Genomic DNA, 22835 nt, shown 5'->3' on the forward strand with positions numbered 1-22835 from the left:
GCTGAAGCTATAGGTGTCAAGTTACCACCGTGGACCATGATTGGTTTGACCTATTAGTGACATCACAAATGCAACTCAGATTTCATGGAAGTACAGAGCTGCTCTCCCTCTCCAGGGGAAGAATATGAAAAAGGCGCTCTGGTCACAAGTTCTGCACAAATAACAATCTGTAGTATAGTCAAAGTTATCTATCTAGTTAACTGTAGAAAAACATGTTTTTGAGTGGAGGATCTTTAATGTAGCATCTTTAATCTACAGCAGCCATGTAATCACAGCACAGGTTGAACCGGGGATGCAGAATGGTACTGTAGTAAAATGGTGTGGTTTGGTGGAACCGGGGGATGCAGAATGGTCTATCTAGGTCGTCCTCGGACGGGCCCTCCATCGGTGCTTCCAGTCATCCCGATCCTCCATGCATCTGGCTAGCTCGCCGGTGCATTCCGTTCCCGCATCTCTCCTGAGTACGTCCACGTAGGTTAATGTGGGACGTCCTCGTGATCGATGCCCGTGTGTTGGTTCCCACAGCACAAGTTTGCTGGTTGGCATCTCATGGTGTCTCTGGCAGTGACCTGCCAGCCTCATTCTCCTGACTGCCACTTTATCGCTCACCTTTAGCACCCCCCATACAAGTTTGCATTAGTGACATGCTCATCCATGTTGATGTTGAGCACCACACACATCATTCTGGTGTAGCACCCGTCCAAGGACTTCTGCAGGGTGGGCTTCAAGGTCCAGCATTCACTGCCATACAAAAGGACAGACTCAACTGTTGCATGAAAGAAGTTGAGCTTGATTCGACGGGGGAGGTTGGATTTCCACACACTGGTCATGCCGTTCAGAGCCCTCCACGCAAGCGCCTTCCTCCCTTTAAGGTCTTGCTCGGACGAGTTGACCCACGAGCCCAGGTATTTGAAATCATCGACTTCCTTTAGAGCAGTGCCTCCTGTTGTCCTTAGAGGTGGATGATACGGGAGGATGTGGGAGTACAGAATGGTACTGTAGTAAAATGGTGTGGTTTGGTGGAACCGGGGGATGCAGAATGGTACTGTAGTAAAATGGTGTGGTTTGGTGGGACCGGGGGATGCAGAATGGTACTGTAGTAAAACGGTGTGGTTTGGTGGGACCGGGGGATGCAGAATGGTACTGTAGTAAAACGGTGTGGTTTGGTGGGACCGGGGGATGCAGAATGGTGCTGTAGTAAATGGTTTGGAGGAACTGGGGATGCAGAATGGTACTGTAGTAAAATGGTGTGGTTTGGTGGAACCGGGGGATGCAGAATGGTACTGTAGTAAAACGGTGTGGTTTGGTGGAACCGGGGGATGCAGAATGGTACTGTAGTAAAACGGTGTGGTTTGGTGGGACCGGGGGGATGCAGAATGGTGCTGTAGTAAATGGTTTGGAGGAACTGGGGATGCAGAATGGTACTGTAGTAAAATGGTGTGGTTTGGAGGAACTGGGGATACAGAATGGTACTGATCAGATCAGTCCCTGGTTTAGTCCCATCATCATCTCTACTGTCCTCCTGTTCAGAGCCCGCCTCCGCTGGCCCCTCCCCTCTCCGCTCTGGCTGAGGAGGTAACGGGGGGGCGAGGCGGAGGCGGGGACACTCAGGTACTTCCTGGCCAGCTGGTACAGGTGAGGGTACACCTGTCTGTGGAGGTCCCAGTAGCCAATAGGATCCTCAGATCGCAGCAGATAGGGGTCACTGAGGTAGCGCTGCACCTGGGAGGAAGAGGAGAGAGAATGAACGACCTGGGAGGAAGAACGGAGGGAACTGGTCACTGGCACATCGTCCCCTGCAGTTGAGACTGTCCACCGTGAATGATGTCTGAGGAAGGAACACCAAGGACACCTCTCACCCCAACCACAGACTGTTTGCCCTCCTCCCCTCTGGGAGGCGCTACAGGAATCACTGTTCCAGGACCCGCAGGCTCAGGAACAGCTTCTTCCCCTCAGCTCGTTGAACTCGTCAACATGTGACAGACCCCCCCCCCCCCCCCCCCAGTACCCTCCTACATCCTCCTACAGCTCTTCTCTCTGGCCTCAGTACCATCTACATCCTCCTACAGCTCTTCTCTCTGGCCTCAGTACCATCTACATCCTCCTACAGCTCTTCTCTCTGGCCTCAGTACCATCTACATCCTCCTACAGCTCTTCTCTCTGGCCTCAGTACCATCTACATCCTCCTACAGCTCTTCTCTCTGGCCTCAGTACCATCTACATCCTCCTACAGCTCTTCTCTCTGGCCTCAGTACCATCTACATCCTCCTACAGCTCTTCTCTCTGGCCTCAGTACCATCTACATCCTCCTACAGCTCTTCTCTCTGGCCTCAGTACCATCTACATCCTCCTACAGCTCTTCTCTCTGGCCTCAGTACCATCTACATCCTCCTACAGCTCTTACTTACTGATATCCTGCAAACTGTGTTTTCTACCTGTAGCTGGACTTGACCGACTTCTGATCAAAGTACTGATCAATGCAGCAAACCGTAAATAAGACAGGACCCAGGGTTGATCCATGTGGAACGCCTTTTGTAATACCACTAATACCAATACTAATAATAGTAATAGTAATAATAATAATAATAATAATAATAATAATAATAATAATAATAATAATAATAATAATAATAATAGTAATAATAACAATAGTAGTAATAATAGTTATAATAATAATAATAATAAATAATAAATAATAAGTAATAATAATGATAATGATAATGATAATGATAATGATAATGATAATGATAATGATAATGATAATGATAATAATAATAATAATAATAATAACAATAGTAATAACAATAGTAATAATAATAATAATAACAACAACAACAACAACAACAACAACAACAACAACAACAACAACAACAACAACAACAACAACAACAACAACAACAACAACAACAACAACAACAACAACAACAACAATAATAATAATAATAATAATAATAATAATAATAATAATAATAATAATAATAATAATAATAATAGTAATAATAATAATAGTAATAATAATAATAGTAGTAATAATAATAATACCTCTACAGCAGCGTCCACCGAGGTGCTCTGTACACTCTGGGTTTTCCTGACAACACTGTCGAACCAGTCCCAGATTGATGAAGACGAGGAGGAGGAGCGTGCGGCTGGTTCCGGCGGGGGGGGGCTCTTGGTGTCCTCTTTGTCCGAGACGCTCTGGCTGCTGCTGTTCGTCTCCGTCGCCACGGGAACCATGACCTCGGCGCACTCCTCCGTCAGTAGCTTCACGGCCCAATCACAGTTCGACTGGCACTGGAACCCAAACACCTACAGCCAATCACAGACAGTCAGACAGACACACAGACAGGCAGTCAGACAGACACACAGCCAGACAGACAGAAACACAGCCAGACAGACAGAAACACAGCCAGACAGACACACAGCCGGCCAGACAGACAGACAGACAGACAGACAGACAGACAGACAGACAGACACAGCCAGACAGACAGACACACAGCCAGACAGACACACACAGACAGTGATTTGAGCATGTCAAGATCAGAAGTTAGCTTAGTCTGTCTGTATTGCAGTTACATTATGGTCAGATGTAAAGACGACTGTGTCGTCAGCATACGTTATCGCTTGTGATGAGTTACAGACAGAGGGTGAGTGGTTTACATTAAAGAGCCCACATTATGGCCATTTTCCAGTTTCATATTTATGAAATGAGTCCATTTACAAACATTTGCATGTTTCTATGGTCAAAAGGCACCTGGTTTCAGCTATACAAGCTGTCACTCAACAGTCAGGCTGTCACTCAACAGTCAGGCTGTCACTCAACAGTCAGGCTGTCACTCAACAGTACTGTTGGAGACAGATCTATAGACTGTTTCTACTGTTGGAGGCAGATCTATAGACTGTTTCTACTGTTGGAGGCAGATCTATAGACTGTTTCTACTGTTGGAGACAGATCTATAGACTGTTTCTACTGTTAGACTGTTTCTACTTTTGGAGACAGATCTATAGACTGTTTCTACTGTTAGACTGTTTCTACTTTTGGAGACAGATCTATAGACTGTTTCTACTGTTGGAGACAGATCTATGATACAGTTTATTTACAGAGATATGGGTAGTGACAAAATGCATGTTTTTACTAGAGTTATGTGTTGAGTTTGATTTATTTATCCAGTTGATTACATTCAGAAGAGCCATTGCTTCCATAAGAGGTTATAAAAAATACTAATGAAAGAGGCAGGTCAGTTTTTTTAGACTCAGTAATTATACTTATTTTGCGTTGGTTTTTCATTCCTAGTTCTTCCGGTAATTGAAGTGTTGTGGAATAATATGTGACTAGCCATATACATTAATTATGGTCTTGTTGAGGCATCTTCAAAAAAAAAAAATTTTTTTATTTTTCTTACATAATATGAAAGTACAGATTCATACCTTCAAAATAAGCCATCACTTGTTCGGATCGGGGATATAGTTTTCAGTCTATGTATTATGAATCATGCTATATGTGTGGTATTATATATTGATCTCACCCACATTATAAAGAAAAAGAAGGGACTAACTGTGGAATAATATATTGAGCCCCCAACTTTCATGTAAAGACACCCCCCTGCCTTTTCCTTTGTTCCCTATCCTGTGTTGCCCCCCACCCATTTTACCTATCAAATGGGCCCCCCCCCCTCCCCCTTCACACTATATAATCACCCTCCTCACAAAGATTCAGCCTTCTCTACCTGAGTGATTTCAGCTGATCACCTTGGACGAGAGCCTCCGCCATTCTCTCTAAACTACATGTATATATTCTATCTGTCTGGCTAATAAACCTTATTAACTGGATCTCGGTTGACTGAGTACATTCTTCAGGATATCCACTATATCCCACAGTGTCCAAGGAGTTTTGAAACAGCCCAAAGTATCAAGTGTTTGATAATAATTGGATTTAGCTTTTTAAATCATTGCAGTAATTCTGCTTGCATTAGTTTTTTTGTTTCAATACACACACACACAAACACACACGCACACACCTTATACCGTGGGTCCAGTATAGTAGCCAGTGCTAGTACAGACTCTGTCTCTATGTTGCTGAAGCTGGCAGCTAGCTCCCTCTGCAGGCTGGAGGCCAGCGTTGCAGCAGCACAGCGCAGGGCGCCAGAGGAAAGCTGCTTCTCCAGGAACTCACTCAAACAGAAGACCAGAGGAATCACCTGCAAGGTACAACATTATCTGTTATACAAAATGATCTGTTATACAACATTATCTGTTATACAAAATGATCTGTTATACAACATTATCTGTTATACATCATTATCCGTTATATTTCATATGGCTTTACGCTCTGCTCTATTGGAACTGTCCCTTTAATCATATGCTATCATGAAAACTTTCAACCACATGCACGCACCTACACCTGCCTGGCCACGCCCACATCCGCTCACATAAGCGGGGCCATGGCCATACTACCAGCTCCTTCCCTACTTTCACCACCTGGAAGTACGTGCAGGGCACCTCTTCAGATCAGTGCTGAAGTAGTTAGTTAGTTGCAGGAGCTGTGTTAGCATTGTCTTTTGTTTTTCCCTCTCTCACTAATTTACGGGGGAAAGAAAGAATAATGTCGTCACCACCGGAGAGTCTAGAGGATTATTCTGACCTCCACCGGCGCTTCACATTCGGGCTTCCTCGGGGCGTAGTGGGGCTTTCCTGCTCCACGTTTGTGACAGGCAGGTGAGCCTCAGCGGCTCCCGGAGGGGAGTGCGCGTCACTGGGCAGTTCCCCCGCCAGCGTTGCTCTCCGGCTGTGCAGCTGGATACTATTGCCACGGGAGGCAGTCGGCTGGTCCGACGGTCTCTCTGGTGGGTGGTAGGGATGGGTACCGAATTCGGTACTTTTGAGGTACCGAACCGAAACACGTCGGTACTACCGAGTATCGAATCAAGTGAGAAACAAAAAAAAAAAAAAAAAAAAAAATCTTTTCATGTCAACGTTCACACGCACAATATATGCTTACCTAGGATTTGACTTGATTCAACAACAAAGCAGTCGGAGCAATGACAAGCCGAAAACTGTCGAAATTGTAGTTATTTGAAGTTTGGATTTCTTTTTTTACAACTGAGGTAGGTAAATTAAATTTCTTCAGACTAAAGTACCGAAAAAAGGTACCGTTGGGTACCGGTATCGATTCACAGGTACCGGTACCGGTATCGGTTCAAATGTGAAGGTACCCATCCCTAGTGGGTGGTGTCTTGCGACGCAGGCTCTCCGCCTCTGCTCGCTCACGTCAATTGGCGGTGAGTGGCGGGGGCGGACGGTCTAAACGGATGTGTCAATTGTGCAGGGTCGGCTGCTCAGGCATACGGCCCCGCAGAACAGCCGGCTCCAGGCGAGGATTCCTCCGTTACCTCTCCATCGCGTCCGATACAGCTACAGTAGCTAGCCGTTAGCCTGTAGCTAACCATTAGCCGGTAGCTAACCATTGGCCTATAGCTAGCCGTTAGCCTGTAGCTAGCCATTAGCCTGTAGCTAGCCGTTAGCTTGTAGCTAGCCGTTAGCCTGTAGCGTCCGATGGACAATTAGGATTACATGGAGGGGGCGGGGAGTTCTTGACACCCCACGAAGACAGAGCTCTCTCCCCTCGGGCAGAGTGTGCTTTGTTTTCCTGGGAGCCCTGTACTCCGAGTCTGGGTTCAAATCCCACCTTCGAGACGGGATGCCCTACTGCCATCCGCACTGGACGTTGGCTCCCGCTTTTCAGAAAGAGAAAGTGATGCGAGCGAGACGGAGGAAAGTACGCAAGGGAGCTGCATGTTTTTTGTCCCCGAGCTTAGGGCGGCAGCCGCCCGTACAAACGGGGCTCCGCTGCCGACGCCACTGTATCTCGTGTGAGGGAGGAGAGCGTTGTCTGCCCTTTCTTTGGGCTAGGCAGTTGGCTATCTGGAGTGACCAGGCCTGCACTCCACCTTACGCAGCTTCAATAGCTAGCCGTTAGCCTGTAGCTAGCCATTAGCCTGTAGCTAGCCGTTAGCTTGTAGCTAGCAGTTAGCCTGTAACTAACCGTTAGCGATAGCCGCAGGGAGATAGCGGGCCCTGGACACTCTGATTCGGCGTCATCTCTGGCATCAGCCGACATGTGCAATATAGACCCACAGCTAAAATGCTAGGGTCGTGTTCTTGCTTGGGAGTTTGTGCAAATTTCTCTGAAATTTGCTTTGGGTGCCGTTTTGTATAACTTGCAAGGCCTGTATTTCTAGCACTTAGCCAAGGGCTTATGTCCTTTCTCTCTACCTAAGCCAGTGTTCTTTCTTACGTGGTAAAAGTGAACTTGATGGCTTCGATGAGGGTTTTGTGTTTCATGTAAATACGTTTTAGGATAAAACGTAGCATTTGAGTCCGCAACTGGTGTGCTATTGTTAGCTTACAGAGTTGTACATATGTAGCATGTAAACCAAGGACTTTTTGAGTCCCTCTCTTCAGTCTGGTATTTTTCTTTGCTTAAGGGTAAAGATAAAAAATAGCGGGTGGCAAGTTTTTCGCACGTAAGCCAGAGCCGTGGATAAAACCCGTTTTTTACGCAAAAATCGGCTGTGGTTGGCGTGCAGGATGTAAAGCTATTACACTACAGGTGGATTTCCCTGTCTCCCACACCAAATTAGGATAGTGGGACATGGGATTTCCCCGGCCATTGAAGACGTCACAGGTGCGTTTTCTTATTGGCCAAGAGACATGACATGGGGCTCTTTCTTGTTAGAAATTTGCCGTCACTGTTCTCGGGTTCTTTACGAGCATGCACGCTGTTTCATAAATCAGCGTTTGGTCTTACGAGACCGATCAGCGTTGGCCCAGGGTGTTTTCCAATGATTGAATCCGCCTTTTGGGACCGGCGCGCCTTGGTTGGCGTTTTTCTTTTTTTTTATGCTGTCGGCTTTTTATATTTTTCCAAATATCGGTTGCGTTTATTGATCCAACGCTGGGTACTCGAAACACATATTCCACGCTGTTCTGAGGGTCTACAATGAATCCGGCTCAGGTTACATGCCTGAGAAGTAAAATGTGGAATCCGGATTTTTCTTTCCCCATCCATTTTCATTGAGTCCAATCCAATGGGTGCATTACCATCCGGCAGACGATAGGGGGCGGTATTTTCCCTGTTCGAGATCCTAGACAGTCCCAATGATAACGTGAGGCTAGAATGATGAAAAATTTATGGAAATCGCTAATAAAAGCAATAACGATTAAATAACAAGATTTCTCGTGGCTGGCACTCAACGCATGGCATGAAATAACAAGATTTCTCGTGGCTGGCACTCAAAGTATTAAGGGCAACTCGTAGTGACATCTATATGACACACACATTCATGACATCAACCCCTGTGACGTCCGGCCCGCCCAGGCATTTTCCCCCCAGAAAAGCTCAGGGTCCTTCGGGGTACCAGAACTTGTCAGCTCCCCGGCGGACAACGGGTTAAACTGATCCCGTCCGGTTCATGTAACAATTGGACTAAGTAGACTAAGACTCTCTGAGGAGAAGGCTCCTCTAAGGAGGCTCTCTGACTGAGAGGGAGGCTCTGAAACTCTGAGGAGGCTCTGAAAACTCAAAACGGCCCAAGTACACTACTGGTAGGGAGCAGAGCAGAAGAACCAATAGTCTCGTCACCTATCCTTTACAATGACAGCGGTTTTGCACAGTGCAATACTCCAATTCAGCGATTGGCAATTCAGCCGTTGGGTGGGGGGCGCTGTTGAGCGGGCCTGTGACCGGACCTGAAAGCGCCCCTACTCTGCGGCTCTGCAGTTGCATACTATTGAGATTGTTGGGAGCAGCACGGAGTCTCGACTTGGGACTTATTTTATTTGGAATATAATGACTGTATACGCAAAAGTAGCCTAGTTTTAAGTTAAAATATTATAAATCTACATGCCTTGAGGATGTCATTCTTTATATAGCCTGCCTATCAGGCAAAAAAAATTATTCGAACGAAAACACTGATACCGTGATATATACCGTTACCGTCTATGCTTCAAATTATACCGTAATATAAATTTTAGACCATACCGCCCACCCCTAGTTTCAGACTCTCGTCGAGCTCGTTCCAGATCTGCGGGCCCCTGCGTGCTATGCTTAGGCCGGCACGTTTTAGTTTTCTCCTCTTTACTAAAGATAAGATGCCTATTTCTTGTGTTGTGGATGTGCAGGACGGCAGACTGGGACAAGCTCAGACAGTCTGTGATTCATGTTGTTGACAACTTGATACATAATTGATGCATTTTGGTGTACATTAAACTCAGCGAGCCTCAGGAGACCAAAGCGATGGAACAAAGGGCGTGAGGGCCCAGACCATGACACTACTCGTATTTTTTTTTGTAAACTTTCAAGTTTCTTGAGATGGCTGGGGTAAGTGTTGCACCATATGACATTACAATAAGTAATGAGGTGTGTGTGTCTGTCTGTGTGTGTGTGTGTTGTGTGTGTGTTGTGCGTGTGACCTTGGAGGCGGAGACTCGTGTCTCTGAGCAGAGCTCTTCGATCGCCTCGCGGAAGGGCACCAACACTTCCAGGCACTGGCTGATGACATCATAATCCTGCGACGCCAGAGGAGTGATGTCTGTATCCAGAGTACTGAGGGCCGCAGCGATCGACTCCCTCTGATGGTAGTGAGACTCTAACATAGAGTGTATACTGTTCCACCTAGAATAGAATAGAATAGAGACTCTAACATAGTGTATACTGTTCCACCTAGAATAGAATAGACTCTAACATAGTGTATACTGTTCCACCTAGAATAGAATAGAATAGAGACTCTAACATAGAGTATAAACTGTTACATCTAGAATAGAATAGAGACTCTAACATAGAGTATAAACTGTTACATCTAGAATAGAATAGAGACTCTAACGTAGAGTATATACTAGGGATGTCCGATATTATCGGCCTACCGATATTGGCATTAAAATGTGATATCGGAAATTATCGGTATCGTTAAAAAAAAAAAAATCTTTTACATTTATTTAACCTTTATTTACCCAGGCAAGCAAGTAAGAACAAATTCTGATTTTATTCAAAAGCAGGGGGGGGGGGGGGGGGGAGACGACCCTGCATATATCGGTAACGGTTGATATCGGTATTCGGAAATTAAGAGTTGGACAATATCGGTATATCAGTATCGGTAAAAAAGCCAATATCGAACATCCCTAGTATATACTGTTCCACCTAGAATAGAATAGAGACTCTAAGGTCGCTTTCACACAGGGGCTGTTTGGTCCGGACTTTCGGACCAGAATTCGATAGTCCGGTTTTTCGGGTCTGTGTGAATGCGCGTCGAACTCGGTCCGCGGACCAAGCAGGCGAACTCTAGTCCGCCTGAAAATGTAGGTCTCGGTTCGGCTTCATCGAACCAAATATAGGAAGTGATTATTATTACCACTGCTCGCAGCACTCACTGCAAAACAAGCACACTGCATCTAATCTCTCTATCTATCTATCTATATATGTCTGTGCATCTTGGGAAGAAGGAAGAAAAAACGCAGCTTATTGTTATTACCGAGGCGCGCGGCTTATTATATTATTAATAAAACAGCTACTTGTGGGCACTCATAAAAACACCGTGGTCTACAAGTTGTTTAGCGAGAGGATGGTGGTAATGTGCTTCAATAGAACAATGGATCAATGCCATGTCAAAACTCGGCTCCGCTGATCTGGAGGGCTCGCAGTCCACACAGACACACACACACACACGCGCGCACACACGGGATCGCAGCCACACACACATTTCCACTGTCCAATAGACAAGCGCCCTTTTCGACCGCGTGACATTGTTCAGAAGGTCTCGGTCCGCCTGACAGATATCTGTGTGAAAGCAGGCGAACCAAATGAAGAATGCAACAATGTTGCAACTTCACCCCCAGAACCGCACCGAGTCCACCAAAACTATATGTGAAAGCGACCTAACATAGAGTATATACTGTTCCAACTAGAATAGAATAGAATAGAATAGAATAGACTTTTAATTGTCATTGCACACAAGTATACAACGAAATTTCAGGGGAGCTCCCACAGACCATAGTACAATATATACATACCGTACTTTTCGCACTATAAGCCGCACCTGACTATAAGCCGCAGCAGCTAAATTGAATGATGTGTACATATATAAGCCGCACTGGACTATAAGCCGCAGGTGTTTTAATGTTTAATTACCATATGTAATTAGCTTTGGGACACAATACTGTCGGATAAATAACAAGCATTAACTCATTTACAAGTTGTATTAAGTTTAGCAAATAAGGGAACAGATAAATAACCTTTCAATGCAGTCAAAAAAGCAATATTTAGATGTTTACATTTTCGAGTTTGGTCACGTCGAGTCACATATAAGCCGCACCGTTATATAAGCCGCAGGGTAAAAAAATGGGGAAAAAAGCCGCGGCTTATAGTCCGGAAAATACGGTACATGTAACACATAACACTGTACATATAACAGAATATTTTAAATAATAAAGTGCATGATGAGCGGTAACATAGTGGTTCTCAAGTCCAGGTAAGTGCATGGTGCACGTGAGGGGACAGTCAATGAGAGTTTAACAGTCTGACTGCTTGGGGGAAAAAGCTGTTCATGAATCTTGAACTCTTCGCATGTATGGACCGGTATCTCCTCCCAGAGGGAAGGAGCTGAAAGAGGTGATGTGCTGCTGGGTGAGACTGGTCCTTGATGATACACTTGGAGCGGTGGAGGCAGCGGGAGGTGAAGACGGAGGTGATGTTTGGTAGAGGAGTCCCGACGATCCTGCCTGCCGCCTTCACCACCCTCTGTAGAGCCTCTTGCTCTGCCTTTGTGCAGCTGGAGAACCACACAGACACACCGTAGGTCAGCACACTCTCAACCGCACAATGATAGAGGTTGACAAGGAGATTTCGTGGCAGGCCAGCCTGCTTCAGCTTAGGGCTGGGCGATATATCGAGTATACTCGATGTATCGCGGCTTGTTCTACATGAGATGTAGTAAATTACTATATCGTGAACATCGAGTATATGTTGTCACGTCGCGGCTGAGATGAGACTTGCTTTAGCGCAGAGCTGTCCTCTCATTTCATTATAGACAGACCAGCGCGGACCTTTAATGACATGCAATTTAATTGACGAAGCAATGGGCTAACGTTAGCTGCTAACTAAGTTATCGCACATAACTAGGCTAATCTAACTAGCGTTGGCTAATAACCCTGGAAATGCTCAAAGCGAACTCCACGACACTAGTTCCATTCGTGAGGAAAGGGGGTGGGGTAATATTGATGAGGCTTGACAACAGAAGTTCAAACATAACTTCATATTTATTGGTTATTCGTTTCTTTATATCGGGCATCCAGTTCCCATCACCGTGTGTTAAACTTCCTGTGTTGACAATCGAGTGTGACATCATCACCTACAGCAGCTTAGACGCTCAAAACGCAAACCTAGAACAAAACTCGAGGGGGGGGGGGGGGGGGCTGGTTCTCTCTCTCTCTCTCTCTCTCTCTCTCTCTCTCTCTCTTATTATTATAGTCATCATATTGGCGTGACTATGCATCAAAGGGTTAAATCAAGCATTTTTAAGTGCTTTAGAGGAAATGTCAAAATATCGCGATATATATCGTGTATCGTGATATGGCCAAAAAATATTGTGATATCATTTAGAGGCCGTATCGCCCAGCCCTACTTCAGCTTCCTTAGGTAGTATAGGCGTTGCTGAGCTTTCCCGATCACTGGGGCGGTGTTGGTGCTCCAGGACAGGGTCTCACTCACACTGAGACCCAGGAACTTGAACTCAGTGACCCTCTCCACTACCTCGTTGTTGATGAGCAGAGGGGAGTGGTCAGGCCTTGATGCGTCTATGCTTTCCACAACAAATTCGTGTTTTCGCGTTCGAGTTTTGCGCTCTGATTGACCACGCACGTTTCTGGTCATGTGACATGTGCGCCAATCGTGGGACGGCAAGTTCTGCGCCTATTTCCGGGTCTAACAGCCTGCAAACTACCTAACGCCTAGTTTATCACTGGTTAAGCTTAGGCGACTCTTTCGCAGTTGGTTAAGGTTAGAGATTGAAATCAGGGCAGGCGTTCTATCGCCCCGCTCTAAGACAAACTTTAACCTTAACCAACTTCGAAAGAGCGCCTAAGCTTAATAGCATAGAGACTCTAACGAGTCTATACTGTTCCACCTAGAGACTCTAACATTCCGTTCCATCTAGAATAGAATAGAATATAGACTCTAACAGAGTAGACACTGTTCACCTACAATAGAATAGAATAGAATAGCACCTGGTATCACTCTCCACCACCAGTGTGTGTGTTGGTCCGCTCAGCTGCTCCTGAATGGCCTCCAGTCGGTCTCTGGCTGCTCCGTTGCTTCTGAAGAAACCTAACAGTAGAATCACAGTAGACACGCACTGTGCTGGTCTGACACCACATGACATTTCAAGCAATTTCACTGTCGCAGGCAAACAAGTTTCACCTCAGTTGGCCTCAGTTTCACCCCCCCCCCCCCCCCCCCCGTCACCAGGGCCGTCAGGTGTAAGATGATCACAAACCCAGTCTTAATACAGTCTTAACACATTGGTCGCCATTAACGAGTTACGCCGTTTTTGGCCGCCATGCGCTGAACGCCGTTTTTTAACTCTTCTGCCCCCTTAGCGACTATTTGGTGTTTTTTGCCTATATTTTTTTGTGTTTCTGTGTACAACGATGGCTGTGTTGATTATTATGTCATGAAATTGTGTCTGTTTGCTTATTTTCCATATATTCACAGAATTTGAAAAGATTAGATTTTGAAACCCTCTAACACAAAAGTTAACTATTAGCTTTCAACCCGTCCATAGTGGTTTATTTCTTGCCATTAGGGGGTTAGGGTTACCCAGACAGAAAGATTAGGAGAAGGTCAAATCTCATCCCTGTGCCCGTGCCCACCCCAACACTTGCTCAACAGTCCCCTAACCTAACCCTAACCTTAACCCTAACCCTAACCATAACCCTACAAACGGAAATATTTGGAATCTTTGATAGATATGTTGAGTTAGGTTCATAGTGGTATTCATGAAAAAAGAATTGGAACGAAATATTACAAATTAAGTTTTTTATGACCTTGAACGTGATGCAATCTTTTCATGCACTAACGTGACAACTCTGTCAGTTACTTAACAAGGCACAAGGGTTAAATCAATATTTAATTTTTTCGCCATGGCATTCATAATTCATCCAGCCAACCTCCGACCCTGCAGCGGGACCCTGAATGAGATTGCAACGCCTCAATACCGCCGCCTGGTGGATGGTCAAGCGAGTTACACTCTCAAAACCGGAAGTTGTGATCGGTGCGTCGAGGAAATCCCTCCGGCAGTAATATCTTGCTACGGGACTACAGACAAACACTGACGTGCATTTGGATCGCTTCCATAACGCAATAATCGATATGATTTCGGCGTTTATTGCGCCATACAAACCGGAAATGGATCTAGGCGATCAGCATCAAATAATTGGGATATTTTTCTTCCAGTCTCATCGGCGAACGGTAAGAGGACAGTAACGTTATTTTCAGCCCGATTGTGCGTTTCTTTGTTTGCAAACAGTCTGATCAATATATCAACCCATACTACATAACGATAAAGGAATTATGGACGACCCCCGCCCCCCCTTTCCTCCATGCATGATGAAGCATGATGTATACCGATCATATACATTTGAATTTTTTAATATAGTGTGTATAGGAAAGAAACGGCAATCAATAATCTATCATATGCGTTTGGGCCTATAACTAGCGTTTTTGGAATTACAGCAGAAAAGCTTATAAACATACTTATATTCAAGACGGTATTAACACAATGTATGAATGAAGAAATATAACGTTCCCACATCCGGAACGATAGATAATCGATGTTGAATGGGCCATAGTAATGTCAATATAGCAATAAAAAATTTAAAGTTATAGCCCTGCAAAGAGGGTAAACATCTCCATAGGCTTTCAACGGTGGCAGACTGGGTATAATAATGGGCATACTGCGTGGCAATCAATGTGTTAATAAAGTCTTAATACAGTCTTAATAAAGTCTTAATAGTCTTAATACAGTCTTAATAAAGTCTTAATACAGTCTTAATAGTCTTAATAAAGTCTTAATACAGTCTTATTACAGTCTTAACACATTGGGGAGCGCCGGGGGTTGTGCCCATCATTGTACCCAGTCTGCCACCGTTGAAAGCCTATGGAGATGTTTACCCTCTTTGCAGGGCTATAACTTTTTAAATTGTATTGCTATATTGACATTACTATGGCCCATTCAACATCGATTATCTATCGTTCAGGATGTGGGAACGTTATATTTTTTCATTCATACATTGTTGTGTTAATACCGTCTAGAATATAAGTATGTTTTTAAGATTTTCTGCTATAATTCCACAAACGAGAGTTATAGGCCCTGACGCATATGATAGATTATCGATTGGCATTTCTTTCCTATACACGCTATATTAAAAAATTCAAATGTATATGATCGGTATACATTATGCTTCATCATGCGTGAAGGAAAGGGGGGGGGGCGTTTATAATTCCTTGATCGTCAGTAACGGCTTTATTTAGTATGGGTTGATATGTTGAGCAGATGGTTTGCAGTGAAATTAATTAACAATCGCGCTGAAAATAACGTTAGTGTCCTCTTACCGTTCGCCGATGAGACTGGAGGAAAAAGATCCCAATTATTTGACGCCAATCTCCTAGATCCATTTCCGGTTTGTATGGCGCAATAAACGCCGAAATCATATCGATTATTGCGTTTAGAAAGCGATCCAAATGCACTATAGTGTTTGTCTGGATCCACGTAACAAGATATGACTGCCGGAGGGATTTCCTCGACGCACCAATCGCCACTTCCGGTTTTGGCGAGAGTGTAACTCGCCCGACCATCCACCAGGCGGCGGTATTGAGGCGTTGCAATCTCATACAGGGTGCCGCTGCAGTCCGGAGGGAGGCTGGATGAATTATGAATGCCATGGCGAATTTTTTTTATATTGATCCCAAAAACGATTTACGCCGTTGTTGGCGTTCAATGCATGGTGGGCAATAATGACTTACGCCGTTCATGGCGACCAATGTGTTAATAAGGTCTTAATACTGTCTTAATAAAGTCTTAATAGTCTTAATACAGTCTTAATAAAGTCTTAATACTGTCTTAATACAGTCTTAAAAAAGTCTTAATACAGTCTTAATACAGTCTTAATAGTCTTAATACAGTCTTAATACAGTCCTAATAAAGTCTTAATAAAGTCTTAACTCATTAGTCGGGTTAACTCGCCGACCGCTCAGCGCCAATCACGAGTATAGTCGGCAGGGCTCAGGACTAACGGCGTCCCGTCGTCCCCTGGACGATAAAAAATTATTTGGGACAAACAGAAATCCTTGCCGGGACACAAACGGGACGAAGAGGATTTATTTTTTTCACAGGAAATTTCAATTAGCCGACTGCCGAGTGCGCGCATATATTGCTGTCAAACGGTGCGTGTCTCGTGCTGACTGTTAGTTGACAGAGAGACGGCAACATTATCATGTGGGGCTAAATGTTGCGTGATTGGCCGAATCCAATGACTATCTCCGCCTCCCAACGCAGCGATATGCTAATCCAGCTGCAGCTCCTGCCCACCATTCTCATCAGCAAACCACACTAGGTTCACTCGCTCTTCTCTCACAGCCACACAGCTGCTGCTGCTGCACGTCTTGGCCCTCCTCCTCCTCCTCCCCCTCCCAGACCCATGGCATGTCAACAAACCCTTACCACGCAAGAGTCGAGTGGATGAGCACCTCAGAGCTCCTCTTTCAACATAACAAGCATTAAAGGGGACATGTACTATAAATGTCATTTTTCAGTCTCTAGCATTGTATTATAGTAATAGGAGTTAGTATCAATGTCACAAACCATATTGGCGGATTGCTCTGATTCAGCTCAGATAATTTCCTGCTCCAGTAAATTAGTCCATCCTGATTTGAAGGCCTGAGTCACGTCATTCAGGCTCTGGGTAGAAGACAGTGATGTGATTGGCTCTGTGGTTGTAGCTAATGCCCGCCCACAATCTACATAGACTAGACAGCGAGTGGAAAACCACTTCCTCATACTGCGAGGCAGTGAAACCTGACACCTCTGCATACTCTGGAGGGAGAGAGAGAGACAGAGAGAGAGAGGGAGAGACAGAGAGAGAGAGGGAGAGACAGAGAGAGAGAGGGAGGGAGCACTTGGGGGGGGGGGGGGGGCCTGCTGCGCCACACGGGAGAGGGGAGGAAGGGAGGCCCCCCCCACAAGCTGCCGCAGGGAGAGAAAAAACGAAAGGAAGAGACGGCCTGTCTTTTTTCTCTCTCTCTCTCTCTCGCACCCCCCCCCCCCCTCTCTCTCTCTCTCTCTATCTCTCTCTGTCTACCAGTCGAAATATAAAACAATGCATTTTTTTGAAAAAAACCTTACAGATGTCTTCAATAGACTAACAGGAATTGTGTAAAGTTGCCCAAATAGTGCTAGGAATAGCAGTACATGTCCCCTTTAAACAAAATGGCCCAGTCATCTATTCACTTTTGTTTAATACATGAGGCGTTGTCTAATGTTATCTAGCTACTGATTAGGGATGCACCGAAAATTCGGCTACCGAAAATTATCGGCCGAAAATGGTTAAAAAGGCTCTTTCGGCTTTCGGATTAGCTACGGAGCTAACAGTGTACCATCCATCTGCGACGCAACGGTGGCAGCAACAGTGGACACTGAGTAATGTTAACGTTATGACGAGTTCATACTACACAACACGTATGAACTCGACATAACGTTAACGTTACTCCGTTTAAATGAAGTGTTTAATTAGCAGCAATCTGTTGTTGAAAATGTATTATCGTTAAACCGGAAATGGAAATGCGAGGACAGGAAGTCGTCATCAATCATTGTAAGTCTTTTAGTCTTAACAGTCTGGAATTAATGTATGCATTCAAAAGTGCTGAATAAATGTTTTATGGGCACATAATAGTGATTATTAATATTATTTAAGTTAAGTTTAGCCATAATCATGTCTTTTGCCATAATCAGGTAGCTAAAAAAAAATATATATATATATATTTATATTAATCATTTTCGGCCTTTCGGCATTCGGTTTTCGGCCAACTGTTTCCTATTTTCGGTATCGGTTTCGGCCAAGAATTTCCCATTCGGTGCATCCCTACTACTGATAGCTCCTGATAACAACGTCTGATATCAGTTTGGCATTCATTTTCGCAAGTGCTGGCTAGCGTTGGCTAACTAGCTATCGCTCGTGAGCTAACGTTACTGTTTAAACAAAACTACACAGTCAAGTATTCACTTTTGCAGCTGAACATTAGCTAATTAGCTATCATGCTTCATAACAACACTGCGAAGATGGCAATGCTGAATGTGATTTGACCAAAGCAGAGTATACACACAGACAGTGGAGCTGTTTGCAGATAGTGAGCATTTTGACTTGTTGCGTGGTGGCGATGTCTCGCAGATAATACAACTACAAGTATAATTATATAATATATATATTTATTTAAAAAAGATTACCAACAGGGAACTGCATCCAACAATACAACCCCTGAGTCTAAGGTAAGGACACATTTAAATCACAGAAGTGTAATGTTAGTCTATTGGAACTGTATGTTATCGACACGTTCTAGTTATAGCTGCTTATTATCTTTGTGCTTACAATAATCAAAAGTTAAGGTACACAGTTGGTCTCACCCTCTGTGCCATTATCAGCACAAAATATGTCCCCATATGATAAAAATCGACGTTGATAGATATATATATTTACATTTTTTTGGGACGGTTTACATTCACTTTGGGACGGTTAAAACTGTATTTCGGGACGGTTCTGAGACGGTGGTGAAAAAAGTTAGTCTGGAGCCCTGATAGTCAGGTTTTAATAGTTATTTCTTTTATTAGCGATATCCATTCATTTTCATCCATCCAGCCTCATGTTATCGTTGGGAATGGGTCTGAGCTCGCAAAAGGGCAAATACCGCCGCCTACGCCTTCCAGCTGGTATTGCACCCCATTGGGAATGGTGTAGTTTCTTTTCTGGGACGATCCGAGCCGTGCGTGCAGGGTTTAAATACTCAGGCAAAAAAAAAAAAGAGAGAGAGAGAGAGAGACGGTTGGTGCGCCTGCACAGCAGAATCGGGAAGCAACGAGGGCGGCGTGTCCCTCCCACGCAGACCCTCGCCGCTGAGAGATTGCGCTGTTCAAGTGAAAAGATGCAACAGCTGCCTCCTCGTGTACCGGAGGGGACACATGATGCAAGGCTTGGTCCACATTGCAGCCGACCTGTGGGAGGCATGGCCTAACAGCGTTCAAGACAGGGGAGGGTAGAATTGGACAATATGAAATTGGGATGGGAGAAAAATAGAAAATGCGAAAAAAAGTAGATAAAAAAAAGAACGTATTTGAAATAAGTGGCATTGTCGCCGTTTTTAGCTTAACTTTTACAGCGTATTTTACGTCTATGGGCAATAATAATTATTCGAGGCTCCATTTTTCGTGGAGGAAAAATACACCAGTATAGATATAAATTTTCCTGACAAAACGCTACCTGCCACGACAAAATCTGTGCCTTGGTTATCCAGATACAGATTAATTATAGTCTCAGAATAACTATAAGTGGCTGCGTGCGTATTTTACGTATATGGGCAAAAATTGAGAGAATAAATTGAGAGCGGCTCAAATTTAGAGAATAAATGCAAAAATGGCTTTTCATTTAATTGGTTAGACCTTGTATTATTTCATTATTGTTTTTAGTTTTTTAAACGAGTGGCCTTTATTCAATAAATTGCCACAACGAATGTGCACTTTAGGATTTATTTGTATTTACTAACGGTTTCTGTTGTTATATTATGCACATTTAGTTTCAAGTTTCACATTTGTTCTGTGTTCTTGCAAGTGTCAATAAACAGTGTTCAGTATAGCCTATTTGTCTGTGTTTCACTTTCAATAACAAATGCGTGCTTGCTGAATCCCAAACAATATTCCTGCTGCAAAGTCGTCCTCTAAAGATAGACATTTAGACTAGATGCTATAGGCTATACAGAATAGACTACTACAGAAATAAATGCATTCGAACTTTTTTTTTTGCGGTTACCGCGGGACACCTGGGCCCCGTTCCCCGTACCTGGCTAACTGAGTTAGCCGGATAATTTTCAGCATAGCTTGACTTAAGCCGGACCTTTCCGTTCCCCGAAGTCGGATTTTCTAAATCACCATGGTAACAGATCAGAAAGTTTGAACCTGGTCCGGAGCAGGGTTAAGTTCAGTTAGCTGGATGAACCATGGCCACGCCCGCGCAAAGAAATGCCAGCTCGCTTCCTGAAATATTTCTCACAGTCTAGATCCCATTATACCATTCTAAATTATGTTTTTGTACTTCGTTTTCCTAGAGGGGGCTTTTGAAATGTATAATAATAGAACTAAATGCTGATAATAAATCATATTCAGCCTATAGATTTACTTTGTCCTAAATAAAATAATTGCAAATGTGAATCCTGCGGGGATATTTTTAATGAATGAAACCTATCGGCCGTTTGGCTCTGATTAGTTTCATATATTCTCCGCTGTAGATTTGCTTAACAGAGCGCCCGGATTGTGTTTCATTCAAGCATAAAATTGAAGTGTCTATGCGTGGATTGTAGTCTTTGTGGATTATGAATTACGAGGAATCTGAGGATTGTTGAATTGTATCATCACTCACACGTTATTGTGATATTGTAACTGGGATTAAAATGTCTGATGAGATGCGCTGTTTGACGGATTTGAGCAATTGAATGAGCCGTTGACGTCACATTAATGCATTTGAGAATAAAGAGATAAAACTTCATTCAAAAGAAGAATATTCTAAACACGGGTCTCTTGTCCATTGACGGATACACAATTGATATATCCCGTCTGGCACAGTGGTGCAACGGCTAGTGCTCACTCCTGTCAAGCGGACAACCCTAGTTCGAAACCCCGCGTTAACTATATAATTTTTTTGGAATATAATATTAATGAATATACGCAAAAGTAGCCTAGTTTTAAGTTAAAATATTATAAATCTACATGCATTGAGGATGTCATTCTTTATATAGCTCTCAAAGTGCACCAAATTGAAGCATTTACATTGCAAAAAGAAAAACAAAAAATTGAAAAAGGGGGATTCGAACGCGGGTCATGCCACACCACAGTGCCAGATAAATAAAACATCCACCATACATCCATCAATGGATAAGAGAGCCATATCGTTATTCTGAAAGAGTTGAACTAATTATTTTCGCTAGCAAGATCTCATTTGATTATTCAATCCATAAGCCTACTGCCAGCAGGCACGTTTAAAGAAATATAATCTGATTGATTGGGGTAATGAGGGACTTAAAATTAGCCTATAGATTATGCATTTAACTTGTCGGCGAGGCTATTGAGCCGTACTGCATTGTACCCATTCTGCAATCTGTTAATAAAGTTTTAAATCAATCAATCAATCAATGCCGTTAGAAAATCAGGATTTCTGCGATCGACATCTGCTGTCTTTTCAGCTGAAGCGGCCGCGCGCAATTATCCTGAGTCTCAAGTCTGGTTCAAATGAACGAGACTGAATCAGCGTTCGAGGAACAGGAAAATCCCGGATTCAAACATCGGGTTAATTGAATCTGGATAATGGGACTCTTGATCGACTTAGTTGAACCAGGTACGGGGAATAGGGCCCTGGTCACCCCACACTGTGGCTCGCGTTTGTTTACTGTGGCTCGCGGATACGCATGGTGCTCACAGGAGCTCTCGTGCTGTACTCTGTAGCATGGGCCGCGGAACGCATTTCGAATGGGGTAGGGCCAAGTTCACTGAAATTGAGATAAAAGACCCTAGAATTGTCTGTATTCATCCTGCTGTATAAAAGCAATAATAGACAAGGGATGTCGTGAGATTGCCATGCCGTGATGTGACGCAAGCTTTGCTCTCGTGCCTGCCTGCATGCGGGCAGATCACAGCCAACCTCTGTAGTAACGCTAGCGGCCCCGCCTCCCCACACACAGACTAGAATGACTGACAAGAGGTTCTGGTTTCCGCCTCATTAAAACAAACACGCAAATAGCAATTAATCGCGCCCGTCAAAATCATCACATTCATTTTCATTATCGCGCGATAAATAGATTTATTGCTTATCGCGACAGGCCTATATAAATACAGTATAAATACAATATAAAGTGTGTGTGTAGCTACCTGTTATATTTCTGGCACGCGTCCTGATCTCCTGGATGTCCTGGGTGGCCTCTATGGCTCTGAGTAAGGCCTGGTTTAAGACCACGACTAAAGACGGCATCTCCAGCACGCCTAGCTTCTGAAGCCTGGAGGACATGCTACTACACAGGTCTGCAGAGAGAGAGAGAGAGAGAGAGAAAGAGAGAGAGACGGAGAGGGAGAGAGACAGAGAGACAGAGATAGATGGAGAGGGAGAGAGAGAAAGAGAGAGACCGAGAGAGAGGGAGAGAGAGAGAGGGAGAGAGAGATGGAGAGGGAGAGAGAGAGGCAGAGAGAGAGAGAGAGACAGAGAGAGAGAGGGAGAGAGAGGGAGAAAGAGAGAGGGAGACGGAGAGAGAGAGATAGAGACAGAGGGAGAGAGACAGAGAGAGAGACAGACAGAGAGAGAGACAGAGACAGAGACAGAGAGAGAGAGAGAGAGAGAGAGAGAGACAGAGAGAGAGAGACAGAGGGAGAGACAGAGATAGAGAGAGACAGAGATAGAGAGAGACAGAGGGAGAGACAGAGATAGAGAGAGACAGAGAGAGAGGGAGAGAGAGAGAGATCAGTTACAAATTGGCACAGAGACAG

General features: G+C 44.3%; 1 protein-coding gene across 2 annotated transcripts in view; it reads right to left on the reverse strand.

The window, feature by feature from the left end:
- Positions 1-233: 233 nt before the first annotated feature.
- The window catches only part of LOC311240837 (zinc finger BED domain-containing protein 4-like), a 29026-nt gene continuing 6424 nt past the window's right edge, over positions 234-22835 (reverse strand). The window contains exons 4-9 of one of the 2 annotated variants that reach the window (XM_084329432.1): positions 22227-22376; positions 13273-13372; positions 9469-9670; positions 5016-5195; positions 3043-3306; positions 234-1722 (exon numbers count right to left, since the gene is read on the reverse strand). In XM_084329432.1, coding sequence (XP_084185558.1) covers positions 1477-1722; positions 3043-3306; positions 5016-5195; positions 9469-9670; positions 13273-13372; positions 22227-22376 — 1142 coding nt within the window. In that variant the 3' untranslated portion in view covers positions 234-1476. Of the gene's footprint in view, positions 1753-3042; positions 3307-5015; positions 5196-9468; positions 9671-13272; positions 13373-22226; positions 22377-22835 lie in introns of both variants that reach the window. The other variant, XM_084329431.1, reaches the window with a different exon arrangement.

Source organism: Notolepis coatsorum, assembly GCF_963971535.1.
Source record: "Notolepis coatsorum genome assembly, chromosome: 14".
NCBI classification, from domain to species: Eukaryota; Metazoa; Chordata; class Actinopteri; order Aulopiformes; family Paralepididae; genus Notolepis; species Notolepis coatsorum.